Below are 17272 nucleotides of genomic sequence, written 5' to 3' on the forward strand. Positions count from 1 at the left end.
CTATTTCTTTCTTTATGTACCTATCATGCTGCTGTTTCCCAGGAGTGATTTAGCTTGCTGAACTGGCCAGAATTGGTTATTCTGTTTCTGGAAGAATGACATTGCAGTGAGATGAGGGAACTGACCTGCCTCACCCTGCCGCTGTATGTTCATTAGTGCTGACAGGAAGGACGGCTGGGAATGTGCTAACAAGGGCAGAGCAGGCAGCAGCACCAGCATGATCTTCAGTCAAACCCTTGAGCTAGAGCCTTCTCCTGTGAGGCTGTCCCAGATGCGCATGGTATAACGTGCGGCGCATCTACCCAGAGATTTTCTGACTGTGCTCCAGTGCTGTAAATCTTGACCTGAAGAGGCTCAGTCTGTGTGATGTTTTCTGGGTGCCTGCGCATTTGATTAGCTCGTACCTACAATCCATCAGCTCTATAGAAGACATACAGAGTTCACCTGAACGTTGCCCCTAATACTCAGCCTAACTTTTAACATACTGAGATTTTGGAGCCAAAGTTGAAATCACACTAAGGATCTGAGGACTGTTCCAGGGAAGAGTCCTTCACTTTCAGTCCTTCACCTACACCTACAGTTGCTTTTTTTTAAAAAAAGGGTTTTTTCCAAGAAGAGGCAATAATGGAGTGATGTTTACATGACTCATCAGCCCTCTGTGTGCCTAGCTACAGCAGAACCTCTCTGCCTCACTAGACAGGCTGCGTGCCTTTGTTTTTTCCTGCTTATCAACTCATTCTTCCCAAACAGCACTACAGGCATGCAGAAATCTGTTACAAAGACTGGGATGAGTTAATCCTTTGGCAGAGGTATAACACATAGGTGCCTTAGCAAATGCTGCTCACCACCTCTTGATGGACTCCAAGCCTCAAGAGGGAAGCCAGCACCTCAGGCCAGCTCTGAGCAATGCGCTGCATGCCCACACTCAGCAAAATTGGCACCTTAGCCACTGGTTGTTCTAATTAATATGTTTATCTTCCAGAGGAAAGGATGACACTTTAAAAAAAGCATTAATTTGGCACTACTCTATTTAAGGAGGAAACAGTTTGTGCTACAACAAACGCTTCCCAAGTAGAGGCAGGCAAGCACATATCCTCCTAAGCATGATGTTCATGGCATGGGATTTGCACCGATCAGTTGACTGCTTCAGGAAAGATGCTCTGCTCTATTTACTAGGAAGTGCTAGGCACAGCTACAGTGCCAGTACATGGGGACTTACTCAAAGAGCTTAATTTCAGGCCTACTCAAGCATTTTAGCACAGAGCTAAAGGGTAATGTGTCAGCAATAAAGAGAAGCACAGAAAATGCAATAGGGGAACAAGGTTACAATGAAACATTAAACAGCCCTACAGATGAATGCAGTGCATCTGAATTATACTGCACTTGATTTTGTGCCTTGTCCCATCCTAAAACACATGCCCCACAGGCTTTCCTTTAAACCTCTTGTATTTCTCCTTTTTGTTACTACACTAGATCTAAGGCAATTCTTTATTGGCATTCCTCTTGTAAACCCCATTTCCTCATCTTTTAGTGTTCAAGAGGATTAAAACCAGCACATAGTTGCAGTCGGCTGAAGGAAAAAAAGGAACGACTCAGTTCAAAAAAGCACTAATTCCCTCCCCTCTTCTTCAGCTTCAGATGCATTTCCTGTTACCTTGAGGCTTCAAAAGAACACATGCCCAGGGCACACCCATGTTTGCCTACACGTGGAGAGCAAAGCTAATCACAAGGAATCTCCCTCAGCTATCACAACGAATGACTAATACAGTGGTCAAATTCTTTACCTAGAAATAAGAATAAACCAAATATTCTTTCCCAAAGATGAGAGATTTTAAACAGATGTTTTCTCTCCTTTTTTACCAGCAATGACATACGATTTCAGCTGTGACCCCCTCCACAAACCTATGGCCCCACCATTTGAATACTTAGACAAGAATCCAAAAGGTAGTAAATGGTGTATTTACAAAACTGCAAATAGAGCAGCCTAGTGAAGCCTTGGGAAATAAGAGACTCCAAGTGTATTATGTGACTTGACAAACAAAACTGCCTCCCTTATTTAGAACTGCCTCTTACCTGAGACATCCTTTCACGATGCTTAGCTTCAAGTCTCTCCTTGGCTTTCTGGAAATGGGCATGTTCATTTTCATCCCCAGGAGTCTCCAAGTATTTGTCAACAGCATCAGGAGTACTAGCAGCTGTGGTAGGGACTGAGGTAAAATATGGGTCGGGGGAGAGGAAGAGGGAGGGACAAGAAAAGCAGAATTTCTACTTTAGTATGGGTAAAATTTAGCTGGACCAAGCAAGAAACATCTGTTCTATCAATATAAAATCATTCATTTAACCTCAGAGGGTATAAAAATATGGTTTAATTACAGAAAAAATATATGTAAATACATAAAGATTTTCCCTCCATCCCATTTTCTAATTCAGGAGAAACTCTTCAGTGTGAACAAAGCAATGTTACTGAAATAGGTTAGAAACTGCTGCCAAAGGGAAAAAATCCAATTTAACATCTATGTTAAACCCCAGCAAAACAGAAAAGAACAAACTCAGAAGTATAAGATGTTAGTCCCAATGAATACATCCTTAAATTATAACAAAAAAATGAAACCTAAATCCAAACTTATACTCCATTTTTTCCTTAGATGTATAACTCCAAAAGTAAAACAAATCAACAAACCCAAGTTAACACAAAGCCTTTGGCTTTGGCTGCATTTGAGATACCTCTACATGCTCCCTACAATAGACAGGAATGGCTTTAAATGCTCTCAGTATAAACTGCACAATGGCTTAAGTTGTTCATGGGACCAAAGGAAAGACCTTGCTCATGTCAAAACAAAGGATTCTACAAGCAAACAAAAAATACTCAATTGAGATGTCATTGGCAATGCAAACTGTTACTCCTCCTACAATTTTTAAGTGTTTCATAAATATTTAATTACAAGTTTAAATTTTGTAAACTTGCAAACCTTGTAACTGAAGCATCATAACAAACAGACAGGAACAAATAAGCTTCCTGACAAGCCACAAGAATTGCAAAAATAAAATGCAACTTTTAGTGTTTTCAGCAGCTCCTCTTCCAACTTCAGACCATTCAGTCTGCAATACTGTTACAAAAGCAAACAAATTTTCCTTCTTTTAAAACTCCTAAAGACAACAACCCATCTTCAATGACAATGCACTCTGAGCTGGGGTGCAGTGCTGTCTGCCAGAAAGACCACAGTCAGTATAAGCAAATATCAAAACCAAACAAACCAAAGCTTGGACCAGCTGAAAGAATTTCTGTAACGCTTAGAAGTATTTCTGAATATCTCTGTCTTTTAATCTCTCAAGCACCAAATTAATTTAATCTTTCTTGAGGCTGCAGTTAAGTATAGTACATTTTAATTCCATTTAGAAAATGAAAATAAAACTGCATTTCAAAGCAGGACGAAATCTAAGCATGTTAGATCACACAAAGACCATCGCTGCCAGGCTTCTTCTTCCTGACCAGGGCTCACCAAACACAACCCGACAGGAGCAGTGAATATGCTTCTACAGCATTTAGCAAACCTTGCTGGATTTTCCTCCCATTACTCTATTGTTTTTCCCCTAAAAAATTGTATGGGATTTAACATCCACAATGTGCTTTGGCAAAGAGTTCTGTGGTTTAATCAGGCTTGCTGTGAAAAGGATTCCTCTTGCTGCTTCTGCAGGACACAGCAGGGTTTAGCACAGGAAGGTCAAATGAGAGAGAGCTCTAGTGCAATCACCACCATTCTCCATCTTTTATAGATATTTGATTCTTTTTTTACTTAAATGTGTACAAATGTGACTGGAAAGAAGTGACAATCTATGTAATTGTCCAATAAACTATGCAAATTTAACCTTTAATTTATTGAACAGGAGAAAAGGTCACCAGCATTTGCACTGAGAGCCGTTAAGCCAGTTGTACATTCCAAGTCTGATTTCCAAAAGCTCCCGTCTCACATGGGTGACCTTTACTGCCTATATTTTCAGATGATATGGTTGCTTCCCATCAGGATGCTTGCCGGTGTGTCTCTGAACAAGTGAGAGCAGCAGGTGCTGAAAACTGGAAAATCTGATTTCAATGTCTGGTGCTGAGGACATCAGAGAACCCAGCCCCCCTCACAGAGCCTGTGCAAAACCAAACAAACACTATGCATTAAATACCACAGACCTGGAATGCCCGAGACAGCCAGGTTGAGCCTGAGAGCATGACAAAGGATGTGGGGAGTACATTGATACTTGACTGCAATCTGCTTCCTCAAGTTAACACTGAAGAGGGGAATGCTAACGAAGAGCAATACTGTGTAGGAAAAAGCTACAATCTCTGACCTGGAGCAAAAGGCCACAGGTTGGTGTAACGGCACACATATCCCTTCACTACACATTCCTGAAAGGGAAAGAGGGCTCAGAAATGGGCATCTGGACTCATGCGAGCTTGGAGAACCTTCAGAGTAAGAAACTCAATCGCTTACAGTCATTTACCAGGGAATGAACAAAAACTAGGTTTAGAAAACCTATACTGAGAAAAGATTTCTGTCAGCAGCTTTATCAGATAGAAGCAACTGAGATCAAAGGTAGGCAGAAATTAGGCTGGAAACACAGACCATAAGTGAGCCACCCACTTTCAACAGTAAGGGCAAATAAGTATGTAAGTCATGGTAAGGACTGATGCAAAGAAACACTGATGAGCCCAAAAGCAGCCTGGACATCATCTTGTTTCAACATTTTCTGAAACCTGGCCAGGGAATAGATGTGAAAGCAAGGGGTAAAGTGGGTGTTTTCTCCCTCCCTGCTTGCTGCTGGCACTGGTCCATGCCCAACACACACCAGAGCAGGCCAAGCTTGCGTAAAGTTAGCCTCAAGGACTCAGCCTGCATACCACTCCCGGAATGTTTATGTGGTTGCTGGTGGCTGCAGAGACCAATCAACCCTACCGACACTAATCACATCTCACTTTGCAAACAGAAGCACTTTTTAAACTCTTAAAAACCGGAAAACTTCCTCTGAGAAGGAGCTGAGTGCATACATTTAGGGAAACGCTAGAAGGTGAGATGAAATGATCGTAGCAGCTTTTGTTTTCTCGCTGCAATTCAGAGCTCATCTTTTTAATGAGTGCTTAGCTACTTATGTTCCTTTTTTTTTAAACAAAAAATAACTAGTCTGCTTAAAAACGAATGACCCCTTGAGGTTTTGCTCCCTCTGTTTACAAATCCTGCAAAGGATCATGTGAGAACATATCCACCTGGATAACTAAGAAAAAATGTAATTATCAATAGCACAGAACCATAATTATCCACAGGGCAGAGAAACCCCCTTGTGATGACAGCATAAGGATAACCAAAAGTCTACTCCTCCCAGAAAAAAAGAGCTTCTCTTCTGCACAAAGCAGAAACATTGTAAATTTTCTTCATTGCTGCTGGCACAAAACCAATCCTAACTCTAACACAATTGGGAACTTTGTTTCTAGAGCTGTGTTTTTTCATGGTAAATTTGGAAGGTTTGGTCAGACGTTAGTTACATGTAGGGATTCCTTAAAAAAACTGCAGGCTGATCTCGTTTTTAGGCCACATCTGCTCATAGAAGGATCTTTTCCATGCACTGCTTCTTTAACTCTTTCTGCTACTGTTTGGAGACTGACTGAAAAAAATGTGTGTTGACAGGTGTGGAAGAAATTCAGTAGCAGATGACATTTTATTCACAGTTACACTCATTTTACCTGTTAGTTCCCAAACAGATTTTTTTTCCTTTTAGATTTCTATTAGACTTTAAAATCCTAACCTTCCTAGAGATACAGGTTCAATTATACAGCTAAATTATGCTCTACATCTTGCCATTTAACAAGAATTCTTGGGTATCATAGGGCTATGAAAAAAAGAAAGGGAAGAAAAATGCCACAAGATGCCCCCAGATCCTGTTCCATTATTTCACATCAAAGTGAATAATCCATGTCAGCCTCTCCAGTGAAAGAGCAAACAGTTGCTCATCAATAAAGCAAAAGATTTCGTAGATGCCTCTTTTTCTGGATGACAGAAGCTGTTTCAAGTAAGATGGGAAACCATTTGCAGTGAGAGCAATACCCAGCTACAATGTAGCATTCAGAGGATGCATTCATTACCTTCGAATTCCACATACACAACTGCTTCATTAATGAAGGATTAAGATCAAAGCTTTCAGTTGTTGACTAAGATCACAACTAATTATAGCACTTGCGACAATGACAAGTGCATATGGAAATGTCTTTAGTGAGAAGGGTTTCTATAGTTGTTCCTGCTACCTTCTGAAATGAGGTATTTTTATAAGATGGCAACCCCATTCTTTTCTGAAGCTGCTCTGCTTACAGCAGGGTGGCAAAATCAATTAACAGAATGTAAGCCACAGGGAAGGGGAGAGAAATAATTATTACCTTTCTATTACAGAACAGACAAATTTTTGTCTGAACACTATGCTACAAATGAAGGCTGGGCAAGAGTTATCAAATTAACATAACTTTAAATGCAGGGGAAAGGATGTATTAGGATGCATTTTTACATGAGGAATTAAGTTTAGTATAACCTATTTTAGCAAAAATTGTGTGTTGAATTTGTTTTCTGGTAGAGATCAATACCGGAGAAAAAAAATCAGCAAGTGGATTTACACACTATATATAATCTACTGCATTAGACAGCTTATCCTTATCCTTGGCACTGCAATCTGGAGAACCAGCAGGCAAAGTGCCATTCCTTTTTCACTTCTAATTACTTTCTCTTCATACACGTTTTCACCAAGACCACTCTCTGAACCCTGTCTAAAACTAAAGGAAAAAGGGCAGGGAAGAGTTCCTCCCATAGTCAACAGCACAAGGGAGACCCTGTAACAAGGAAACCCAGACATCCTCAGTTTCAGTATTTTACCTGTGAGTGGCAGGTTGCTTTGTTGCTGTTGGTCTTTTTTGTTTGTTTTGTTTTGGTTGGTTTTGTTTGTTTGTTTGGGGGTGGTGGTATGTGGGGCAGGAGGGGGAGGAAAAGGACAGCACTGCTGTGCTCTAAGGGTTGGCATCACCTCTGGTCTAGAGGGAGCTCTGGAAGCCAGATCTTTCACCCTGTGGCTCATCAGCAGATCTCCCGGCCTGAAAGGTAACTACAGAGCAGTGTACTGTGTTGACCACCATCAGAGCACAGTGCTCTTGGCCTTCAGGCCACTCAATTCTGTCTCTGCCCACTCTTTAATTTTCAGCAAAGGTGCTTAATAATATGAACTCCCACAATCTAATTCATTGTTATTAAGGCTCATCCATTTCAACTAACATATTATCACTCATTCTGATCCACTTGGCTGAGTTTTATCTTGCATGTTTGCTTTATCCTCATGTTTCAACAGCAGACACCCAAAAAGCCCTTGAAAATAAAGTTTTCTTGATAAAAACTAAGACATTCTGACTACAAGGTAGGGACTTCAAAAACTATGTAACTTTAACAGAAACAAATACATTCTTCTGAAAGAAAAACAATAATGCATCCACTTAAGAAAAAAGCTCCCTGTAACAGTAGTGGTTGTATGCCCAAGGATCACATCTGAAACAGTAAAACCAATCACTAGCTCTGAGAAGACTTGAGTTTTCCAACTTTGCTTTCGAGATACTCCTTAGCTTCCAAAATTGTGTTGTTAAATGAGTTACTAAAGTGCATTAGAAAAGTGCATTGGTTAAAAATACCCACCAGGTTAAGAATACCTACCAGTACTAGAAAGAGATTCCAGGCACAGGTGACATGAAGGGTAGTAACATAAGAAAGAATTCATTGTTCCAGAGGGATACCCTTTCCTTTCTTATTAATTGGGTTACCTTGTTGTTTTTATTACCCATCGAGGCTAAACCATAATGTCATGTAAGACTGCCATAAAAGATACATAGTGTATCTGTAGTATTTTATAACTTGCCTTTGTATTAAAAGAATAATTACAAGTCAATTTAGCAGCCATGGCCTCAAAGAATAATTGTTTAGAAGCTACATTCCTTCCTCAACTTTATGTTGTGAAGACCAATCCTTCCTTTGCTATATCATCATTTGGTTAGTGTAGTACCGAAACAACAGGCAGCTTGAAAGACTGTTGAGTGAAATCCCTCACAGAGACATGTACAGAGAGAAATCCCAAATACAAACCATACCATACTCATTATTCCTCATCCATTGCCTCTAATGAAGTTAATACTTGCCATCTAAACTAGGTTTAAGCTAAATTTTCTCATATAAGAATCCTTCTGTGTAAGAACTTTGAGATACATTACCTATCCACACAATTAAAACTATAATCATGCTTTCACTGCACCTCCTTGAATGCAGCTTTTCAGCAGTCCTGACAAATTCAATTTTGCCTTGCTCACATCCATTTGCCACTTATCTTGGCCACTAATTGCTCTGATCAACTCCTTCTGAATTCTTCATTTTGTGTCTGGGAGGAGGTCTCCAAAGTAAAGTTCTGTCAAGTAAATTTGTAATACTCTGCTTGAAGGTGATTTTGATTTGCTGCCTTAAGTTTAAATATTTATGAGGAAAAAAAACAGATTAAATTCTTTACCTGTAACATCAAATGAAAACAAAAACAAGACAGAAATATTCTCCTGAATATCTCTTCTGTCAAGGTTGTAAACAAGAGTCATCAAGTTCCACAGAATAACAAACCAGAACTTGTGGTTAGATATAACAAGTTACAGGAAAAACAGTGCCTACCATAGTACATGATGCTAATAAAATTCTTAGTGCTTATCAGTAGTCTAACTCTTATTTATATTAAAAACCAGGATTTTTTCCCTTTTGAATCCTAAGCTTTATTCAACTGTTTTTAAAAAGGGCCTTGGTTCAGCACTGGCTTCATGGTGAAACATAAGCAAAAAAATTTATAGATACAGGAAGTGTGGAAACATAACTCAGTCATTTGCATTGAAGGTGGCAGTCAAAATGAACAATTTCAGTAGATGATATTACATTGTCTAGCCCCTGAATGGTGTCAAGCATTTACAATGAAGAATACAATTTTCTTAATGTTTCTTCTATGTTATTTGAAATTGGCCTGAACTTCACCAAGATGTGTCATTTTTATGCAAGAGAAAGTAAAACCCAGCACAAACAGGCAATTCACACTGGAGATGGTGGGAGAGAGACACATTTACAAGTTAAGTTTTAAGAGGTAATATCCCCTTTACTGCTAATTCGAGAAGCACAAAGATGATTGAATGTAAAGAGCCTTTGTGGTGAAGCAATAGGTTGTCCTAGTGTGGCTTAGTGAATTTGTACTAATATAGGGTTTTTTATTAATTCACATAAAGTATTTCAGCCTTAGTAAGTTAAATGCCTCCTCACAATATCACTACAGTTTGAAATGTTATTGTTAGGCTCCTGTTTTTGAAATATCTTCTGCAATGCCATGAGCAATTAGTACTGTAGCAGGCTGCTATGATCAGTATTTTCCAGCATCAAGTGTATTGTCAGAAAGAAAAAGAAAAGGTATTCCTGGCATGAAGCAATTTGCAAGCTCTGCTGCTTTTATAGACAGAGGCCTGCCAACTCTGACATAAAGCTTGCAAGCAGTCAAAGGGCATTATCAGCCAGTCCAGATGAATGTTGCTGTAGATGTGATCTGCTTTGTGTCTTTGAGTCCCCTACCTGACCTTAAGCAGCCTCTGCAGTGGTATGGGTAAAATAAGCAATCACCCACTAAATAAAACAAAGAATTAAAATGTGCTACCTAATAATTTGGTACACTTTACTGCTCTGCTTAGAGGAAAACACTGACATTCTTCAATGCCTTAGAAAGGCTCTGGAAGCATACACTGAAGTTTAGCTGCCAAAATATTTTGCATCCTGCTAACTACAAAGATGTCAAGATCCAAAACAAGTAACAAATGGATGGAGGAAATTACTGACAACAGGATTATCTTCTTATAAAATGCTCCTGTTAAAAGATACAGATTGTTAATTGTACTGCCTCTGAATACAAAACAAACTGGATACTGTATGAATCTTCCCCTCACTTAAGAGCATGAACTGGAAACACATTAAGACTTATCTTACCAGTTATCAGGGACAGACTGGTACTAATCTGCAGGCAAGTTGAAGTTAGCCTACATGAAAAGCATAAGAGTGGACCCTCCATATTAGACTCAGTATTGTATGCAGATATTTAAGAGAGTGAGGTTCCATGTATATTACATACATTATATGTGTATATTACATCATAGTTTTCAGTGTGTTTCTTTCAATAGCTTCCATTTGAAATAAAGTATCTGCCACTTAAAAACCACCAACAGATTTGGCAAATTTGTAAGTTTACAACACACAGCCTCAAGAATAAACACTATTCTACTTAAATTCACCTCAAGTCTGTTATCCTTCTCTAAAGTGATCAAATCCAAAATGTGTGTTGACATTTAAACTCCTTACTAGGTTTCAGGCTTTGCACAAGAATAGAGGCAACTGACAACACTGAACTTTGTTGGTACCCTGTTAGCTGTAGGAATTCAGTACAGTGATAAAACTGACTATTTTGTAAAACTTCATTTTAGTGGTATGTCAGAGTTTAAAAAGCCTGACTGTGCCACTAGAGTACATCTCAGCCCTGCTTTAGATGCAGAACAAATGAAAACAAGGCAGCAGGAATTCCACTCTGCTCTGAATGCACCAAGCTGTGGCAGCAGGAGCTGCTGAGAGAGCTGTCGCCTATGCAACAGCTGGCAAATGAAGCTCATTTAAGAGAATTAATTTTCCTGGTTTTGAAGCTTCTTGTTTCTCCAAGTTAAGAGTTGAACATTAATGTAAATTCAAAGTAGTACTTATTAAAAAATATAAATCTATGGCTTTAAGGCTATTTAACAGACAATAAGGATATTTAGCAAAAAAAAAAAGATACATAGGAAAAATTCATACACTAAATTATTTTTCAGTATGACAAAAATAATTTCTTTATTAACAGCAGTTTATCATCTTCTGCCTATTCCTGTCAATACATACCCCTCCTGTGGTCATTAAATCTAAATTAACTGCCTGCTAGATTCTAGTGACTTCAAAGGAGCCATTATGACCAGTCAAACAGTAAAGGTTTGAGTCCTTATACTGAACACAAACTACAGACACTATTGAACAGCCTTATTAAAAAATCAATAGAGAATGAGCATGGTCTGGCAGGCTGAAGGAATTGGTAACAAGAGCCTGTTTTTTTTTCTTCTCCCTAGGGCAATTACATAACAATTCCCATATAGCTGGGTTGTGAATGAAAAAAAAATTGACTGTAGTAGTTCCTACCCAACAGATGTAACTGAAAGCAGCAGTCACATTTGTTGATAATGAACTGTCTAAGGCATTGCCTGGCAGGACAGATCCACCTTTTCAGATCAAGGCAAAGACACTTCAGCAAGGAAGCAGAATAAAACAGGTGGGCTGTTTTGGTGGGTTTTTTTCTGCATAGTGTGTCCAGGATATTAAAACTCAGTATTCCTACATTCAGTATTCATAGCATATGAGCATCTTCAGGATTACATTCCTATTTCAATGCATTATGAGTAAAATAAACTCACAGCTTGCCTTTTCATCCTTTGTCCACTGTTCAAGAGAAATCCAACTACTACTTGCTATTTTGTATTACTCTCAGTTAAATTTACTTATTTTTTTCCTGCAAAACAAACCACAGCTAGACAAAGAAAATACATGCATCCATCTGGTCTCCTGTCTAAGAGAGGTTCACGGGTTTTTGTAGGACACGGGGGAGCAGCACTGAATAAAAGAAAAAAAAAAACAGGAAAGAAAGGAGTAAATAAATAAAGCAGAAATGGGGTGGGGAGGGAGGGCACAAATTTTAAATAGAAATATGTCCTCTTTAAAACTCTTGTTTTTCACTACTGTCCTAATTTATCTTACTACAAAGCCCCAGTTTTCCTTGCCTTTAATAGAGACAAATGATGGTTTGCATCTGTGGTACTCTTTTGCACAACAGAGGAAGTCAATAGTTCAGCATTTCATTCTTCCAGCAAATACATCACAGACTTCACTCCAGGTACTGCATATTCCTTCTCTCTCTTCACTATATCTTCTCTGTCTTGTAGAAGCTTATCACTGTTAACAAGGTATCCTCTTCACTTGCTTTGGTATGGACCTTCTGCATTAAGGGTTTCACTGTCCCTCCACTAAGCTTTGCCACGAATAGCTCTAAAAGATGCTGAGATTGAAAGCATCTGGAGCACTAGATGCCTCCACGACTGCTCTGGATCCACCTCCTGTGCACCACAACACACAGAACACACCTTGATAGGGCTCAGCATGTGTCTGTGCACGTTTTCAAGCCTTCTACTTAATGCAAACTTTCCCACATGCAGTTTGGAAAATACTTTACTGCAAGGAGTCCTAACATGCTGCTTGTGTTCTGCTGCTCCATGCCGTGTGAGGGTGTAGGGCACTGAGATACATACTCACTCTTTAACGTGCCAGATGTGACAGCTAATACTCTCCCAAGAGGATGTGCTGGCAAGACAGATGGTAGGGGAGTGTACCAGAGGCACCTAAACTAAAAGCCAGCTGATAAATTCAGCACATGATTTGTCAGCTTCAACACTCTGTGATGGAGAAAGCCATCCTTCTCAAATGAAAAATCACAGTGCAAACACTCTTTCTTCAAGGAAAACTATCACTGAAATATATCTTGTGTAAAAGGAAGTGAGAGGTGATTCACTTCCATGTGCTTTGTAGCCCTCAATGAAACCTAAAGAACTGTAATTTCTCCCCTTTTCATTACAAACACACATGAAGTATTAAAACAAATAGAAAGAAAAAGGCAAAACATTCTGTTATTTAACGAGCTTACAAGGACTTATTTCAAAAGGTCAGAAATAACACATGAAAACACACTGTAAAACCTATGAGCTACTTTTAAACTTACCTGTGGTTGCCTAAGGTTTTGTGTTTTTTCGTGCACATGCATTGTACATGCACACAGAGACAGAGAGAACGTCAGTGCACTTGGAGAGAAAACTGAGAGAAGGTGAGTGTGAAAGGCCTCATCTACGAAGTGTTAGGCTATTAGCTAGCTACTTGCACACCTACAGCACCAAGAAGTCACCCACTACCATGCCGGGTTAGCGAGAGGCTAAAGAGGATCAAAGTAGCGAGAGGAGGAGTTGGACAGAGTGCAGTCAAGGGTTAGTGAGAGCCCAGGTCCACTCCTGCTGTGCGGGAGCGAGGGAGGTGTGGAGGGGCACTTACTGACACTGCCACAGACCGCCATGCAGTACTCCTCCGAGTCAAAGTTGTTCCGGTTGCCGCCACAGCCACCGTAAAAGAAGGGTGCGCACTTTCCTTCGGCCACGTCAAAGTACCAGCGGGAGATCATCGCGCGGCAGGGCCCGGTCTCGGCTTGCTCAGAGCACACCTCTAGTCATGGGAGACCCGGAGGAACCACATTTAGCATGTAAACGGTACTGTCTCTCTTCCTTAATCAGGCGCCTCTTAATGTCCAGGAAGGAGATGCATCAAGGAGGTGTTTTGGGGAATGGGAAACCCTTCCCCAGACATCCAGCCCAGAGACAAGGTAGGTAGATTTTGAATTGACTTAGATTTGTGCCACTAAGCCTCCTTAACCTGCCTGTCCTTTTATTTTTTTAGCTACGTGATCTCTACACACTGATGAGGGGCGTTGCCCTGAAACAAGCTACGGCATGGTGGCCATGGTACAAGCATAAAGCTTCATCTGTATCCAGGCCAGAGGGGTACAGTCGCCCCATCAACTCCTGACACAACATTAACTGCATCGTATCCCCCTTCACCTACCTGGAAGGGGAGCACCTCAAAGTAGATGCCAGATTTCCTCCCATATTTTTAGCTATATAACCCCTCTCTATCCAAATGTAGGACTCCTACTTTACACACACACACACAAAAAGCCAAAATATTTATGAGCTACAGAGGAAAATAAATTCTTTTCAGACTCTAATATATATTCAGTCACCGTCAAAGAAACTCCCTTTTGCAAGCTGCCTGGCACAGGGTTTTTAATTCATAGTTTGGGGGCTCACATATATAAAATTGCTGCCATAGCCTTAACTCATCCATGGGAAGAAATCTCATCTCCAGTGAGTATACAAAGAAAAATCAAAATGCTTTGTGTTCATAGCGAGCTGCCACAGTCTGTGCCTACATCCTGTAACATATGCAAACCTGAGGGAAGAACCAAACCACACAAAATAAAGGGAGACAATGCAAAACCTGCCTGCAATTTGGAATTCAGCCAATTACACATGGGAATGTATAGCCCTTTACCAACAATGTTCCAAACAGACAAAAAGTTTTACCTTTCAACACGCTGCAGAAGTCATTTCAAATCTACATAATATTAGACAACAACACACCCCTCATTTTGTTTCATTCTATATGCTGTATCTCACCAGACAAACTAGTACATTCAGCTGCAGGTTTCTACATTCTCTGTGTTTGGAATTGTTGGAAGGCAGATCTCTAAAGATTGAAAGGTATGAAGAAGCATCAGAGCACTAGCAATGAAAATCCCCTGCATGCCTATCACCTCTCAGATACTGGCTATGAAGAATCCTTCTTTTCAGAGTCTGCCTTAATCCATCATTTCACACTCCCCTGTAGCACCACTGTTTCTAAATGTCATTGTCAGTCAGCATATACCTACATTTCCTAAATACAGAAGTGTAATTTTACATGCATTTAACATATTCAGGTACCAATAAATCACGTCAAGCATCAGTCTAACAGAACATACATTCAGTCTAAGATAAACACAATAAATACATCACATTAAACACAATTCATAGTATAGTACTATAGAGACTATAGAGCACATTTCTAATACAAGTGTTTCTTGATTTATTTTTTTAACCAAATCCAGTCCCACCACCCTATTACACAGTCATATCTTCACACAAAGCTAACTTTGTCACAGCTTTGGAGGAGCTGCCACATGTCAGTTAAAAATGAATAGTGACTCTTGACATTAAAAAGACAGGTATAATCAAGAGAATTTTTGCTGTCAGGAAATGTCATTTCCAAAAACACAAAGGGCTTGACAACTCAGTTCATGTTGACTACGGGTTGACCTCTGTTCACAGTAAGCACCTCCTAGGTTTCTCTCATAGTACTAATTCTTCTATAAAGTCTGATATTTTTAATTTTGTACTGTTAAGTGTTACCAGGATGGGAACAGTTCACAGATTCAGTGTGAGATTTCCTATAAGTATCCTTCACACAGAAATAGCAGCAGAGATGACTTTTTTTCTCTGGTCCAGGTGGCCATCAAATAACTGATGCCAGTGATAACAAGGAATTGCCTCTTTGGAAACTGAAGTAAACTATATGCATGTAGATGCACTTAACCAAGCACTTGGGAAACCACACTGTAGCATATTAAGAGCAGCAAGACTGAAGACCTGCAGCCTAGTGCTGCCTCCTGCATGACCTGCCATCTCCCACCAGGCTGGCAGTGACATTGCAAGGCAGCAGAAGGATGTCTTTCCCTCCAGCCTGCACAGCAAATCATACTGCTACTGGTAATTACTTCACCTCAGAGAGATACAGTGTACTGTGCAGTTTATGATCTAAGTGAAGATTAAACATGAGAGGGGAAAAATCTCTGGCTGTTTCATTACTGCTCTGTTTACTTGGTGCTGTTATCCCTTTCCCAGTGTCACCATCACTGTACACTACTGTCTATGGAGGGCTCAGAGCACTGTTCCTTCATCACTGCTTCAGGGCAAAAGTACATCTGAAATCCAGCTCCGATGTCTGGGAAATGGTCCCATCACTCCTGTTGGCAGGCCAATTGCCCCCCATGCCTCTTCCTATCACTGTCACTTGTGCTTACAGGAAAAAAACCCTCCATGTTTGATCCTCAGCTGTACCACCTCATCTCAGAAGATGGGGAAATGAAATTCTTTGGGGGTTCTTGGGCTGCTAACCCAAATATCATTTCCTCTTCCACTGCTACCAAGTGTAGCAATTAATGGCTATGGTATTTTCACAGATATTAGCAGCAGGCAGGCAGTATATACTGCTAAATTGTTTATCAAAAAATTAAGAGCCATCTTTGCTTCATATATTAATCTTGTTGCTGAAAATTGATTAAAAGATGGGTTACTTGCCACTGTGTAATTCAATTTTACATGATAGAATAAATTATTTGTATCCAGTATGGCACTGACAGTGAGCTTTGCTTTGTTTAAGGAACTTGCTTACTCTCCACCCTTCAAAGATGCATTTTTTGCCTTTGGCTTCATGAAAATCATAGAGAACAAGCCTTTGCCACAAGCCAGATTCATTCTGTTTTCAGACACTTAAAGGAGTTTTCAAACCATCCTTCTTCAATAGTAAAATTTGCCCTAAACCAAAGATTATAGTTGTCAATATTTTCCTTCTCTGAAATTCTTGATATGGCTAATTAGCTTTGGATAATCAGGAAAGTATAATTCAGCTTTCCTCATTCCAAGCTCATACTTATTCCAGCCTCTTGATGCAAGAAGTTGTTTCTAACCAAGCAGGTAGATCATTCCCCGAAGGAATGCTTTGCTGTGGCAAAGTTTTTCATTGGCTTTTAAATTAATAGCTAAAATGATAGACTGAAAACTAATCAGTTACACTGAGCATTAGCACTGACTGCGTTATTTTTTTCTTTGAAAAGCAGAGACTTCAGCACCCTAGGAAATAAGAGAGTCTTCAAGTATGTGGACATTGATTTATAGTGGCTGTACACAAAGCACTTCCATAAACACTGATTTACAAAAATGCTCTAAGTAGAGCTAATTATAATTTATGTGAAAACAGTTTAGATGCTTTTCATGATCAGTTTTTACAGACAGAAATAAACAATACGATTCTGAATGCCATTTTGAAATGTTTTCTTACTGCATCAATTAGGGTTTTTCCTGTTTCTTGAAGAAAAACAATTTTAAAACAAAGTGAAATAATTGCTTTACGTCAAAATCTCAGCTCTGTGCTTTGTTTCCCACATGGGAACTAATACTCTCTAAACATTTTCACAGAGCATTCTCATTTTCAGTATATTCTCTATTTTCAATTAAGGTATCCAAATTGAAATTGCTAATGTGTGAACAAAAGAAATAGAACTATATTTACACACTTGTACAGCTGTAAACAGCAAGGTCACCCACTATTTTCTTTGTTTATTTACATGATCATGAGAACTAAGCTCACTTAAATGCCTTCAGTCAGTCTCAAAGCTTTAAACTAGAAATTAAAGCTGAAAAGATTTACGGGGGAAAAAAAGA

General features: G+C 39.6%; 1 protein-coding gene across 2 annotated transcripts in view; it reads right to left on the minus strand.

Moving 5' to 3' along the window:
- Positions 1-17272, minus strand: part of APP (amyloid beta precursor protein) — a 216158-nt gene that overhangs the window by 67273 nt on the left and 131613 nt on the right. The window contains exons 7-8 of one of the 2 annotated variants that reach the window (XM_064152349.1): positions 13233-13400; positions 2074-2207 (exon numbers count right to left, since the gene is read on the minus strand). In XM_064152349.1, coding sequence (XP_064008419.1) covers positions 2074-2207; positions 13233-13400 — 302 coding nt within the window. The remainder of the gene's footprint in view (positions 1-2073; positions 2208-13232; positions 13401-17272) is intronic. The other variant, XM_064152350.1, reaches the window with a different exon arrangement.

Source organism: Pogoniulus pusillus, chromosome 12 (assembly GCF_015220805.1).
Source record: "Pogoniulus pusillus isolate bPogPus1 chromosome 12, bPogPus1.pri, whole genome shotgun sequence".
Classification (NCBI taxonomy): Eukaryota; Metazoa; Chordata; class Aves; order Piciformes; family Lybiidae; genus Pogoniulus; species Pogoniulus pusillus.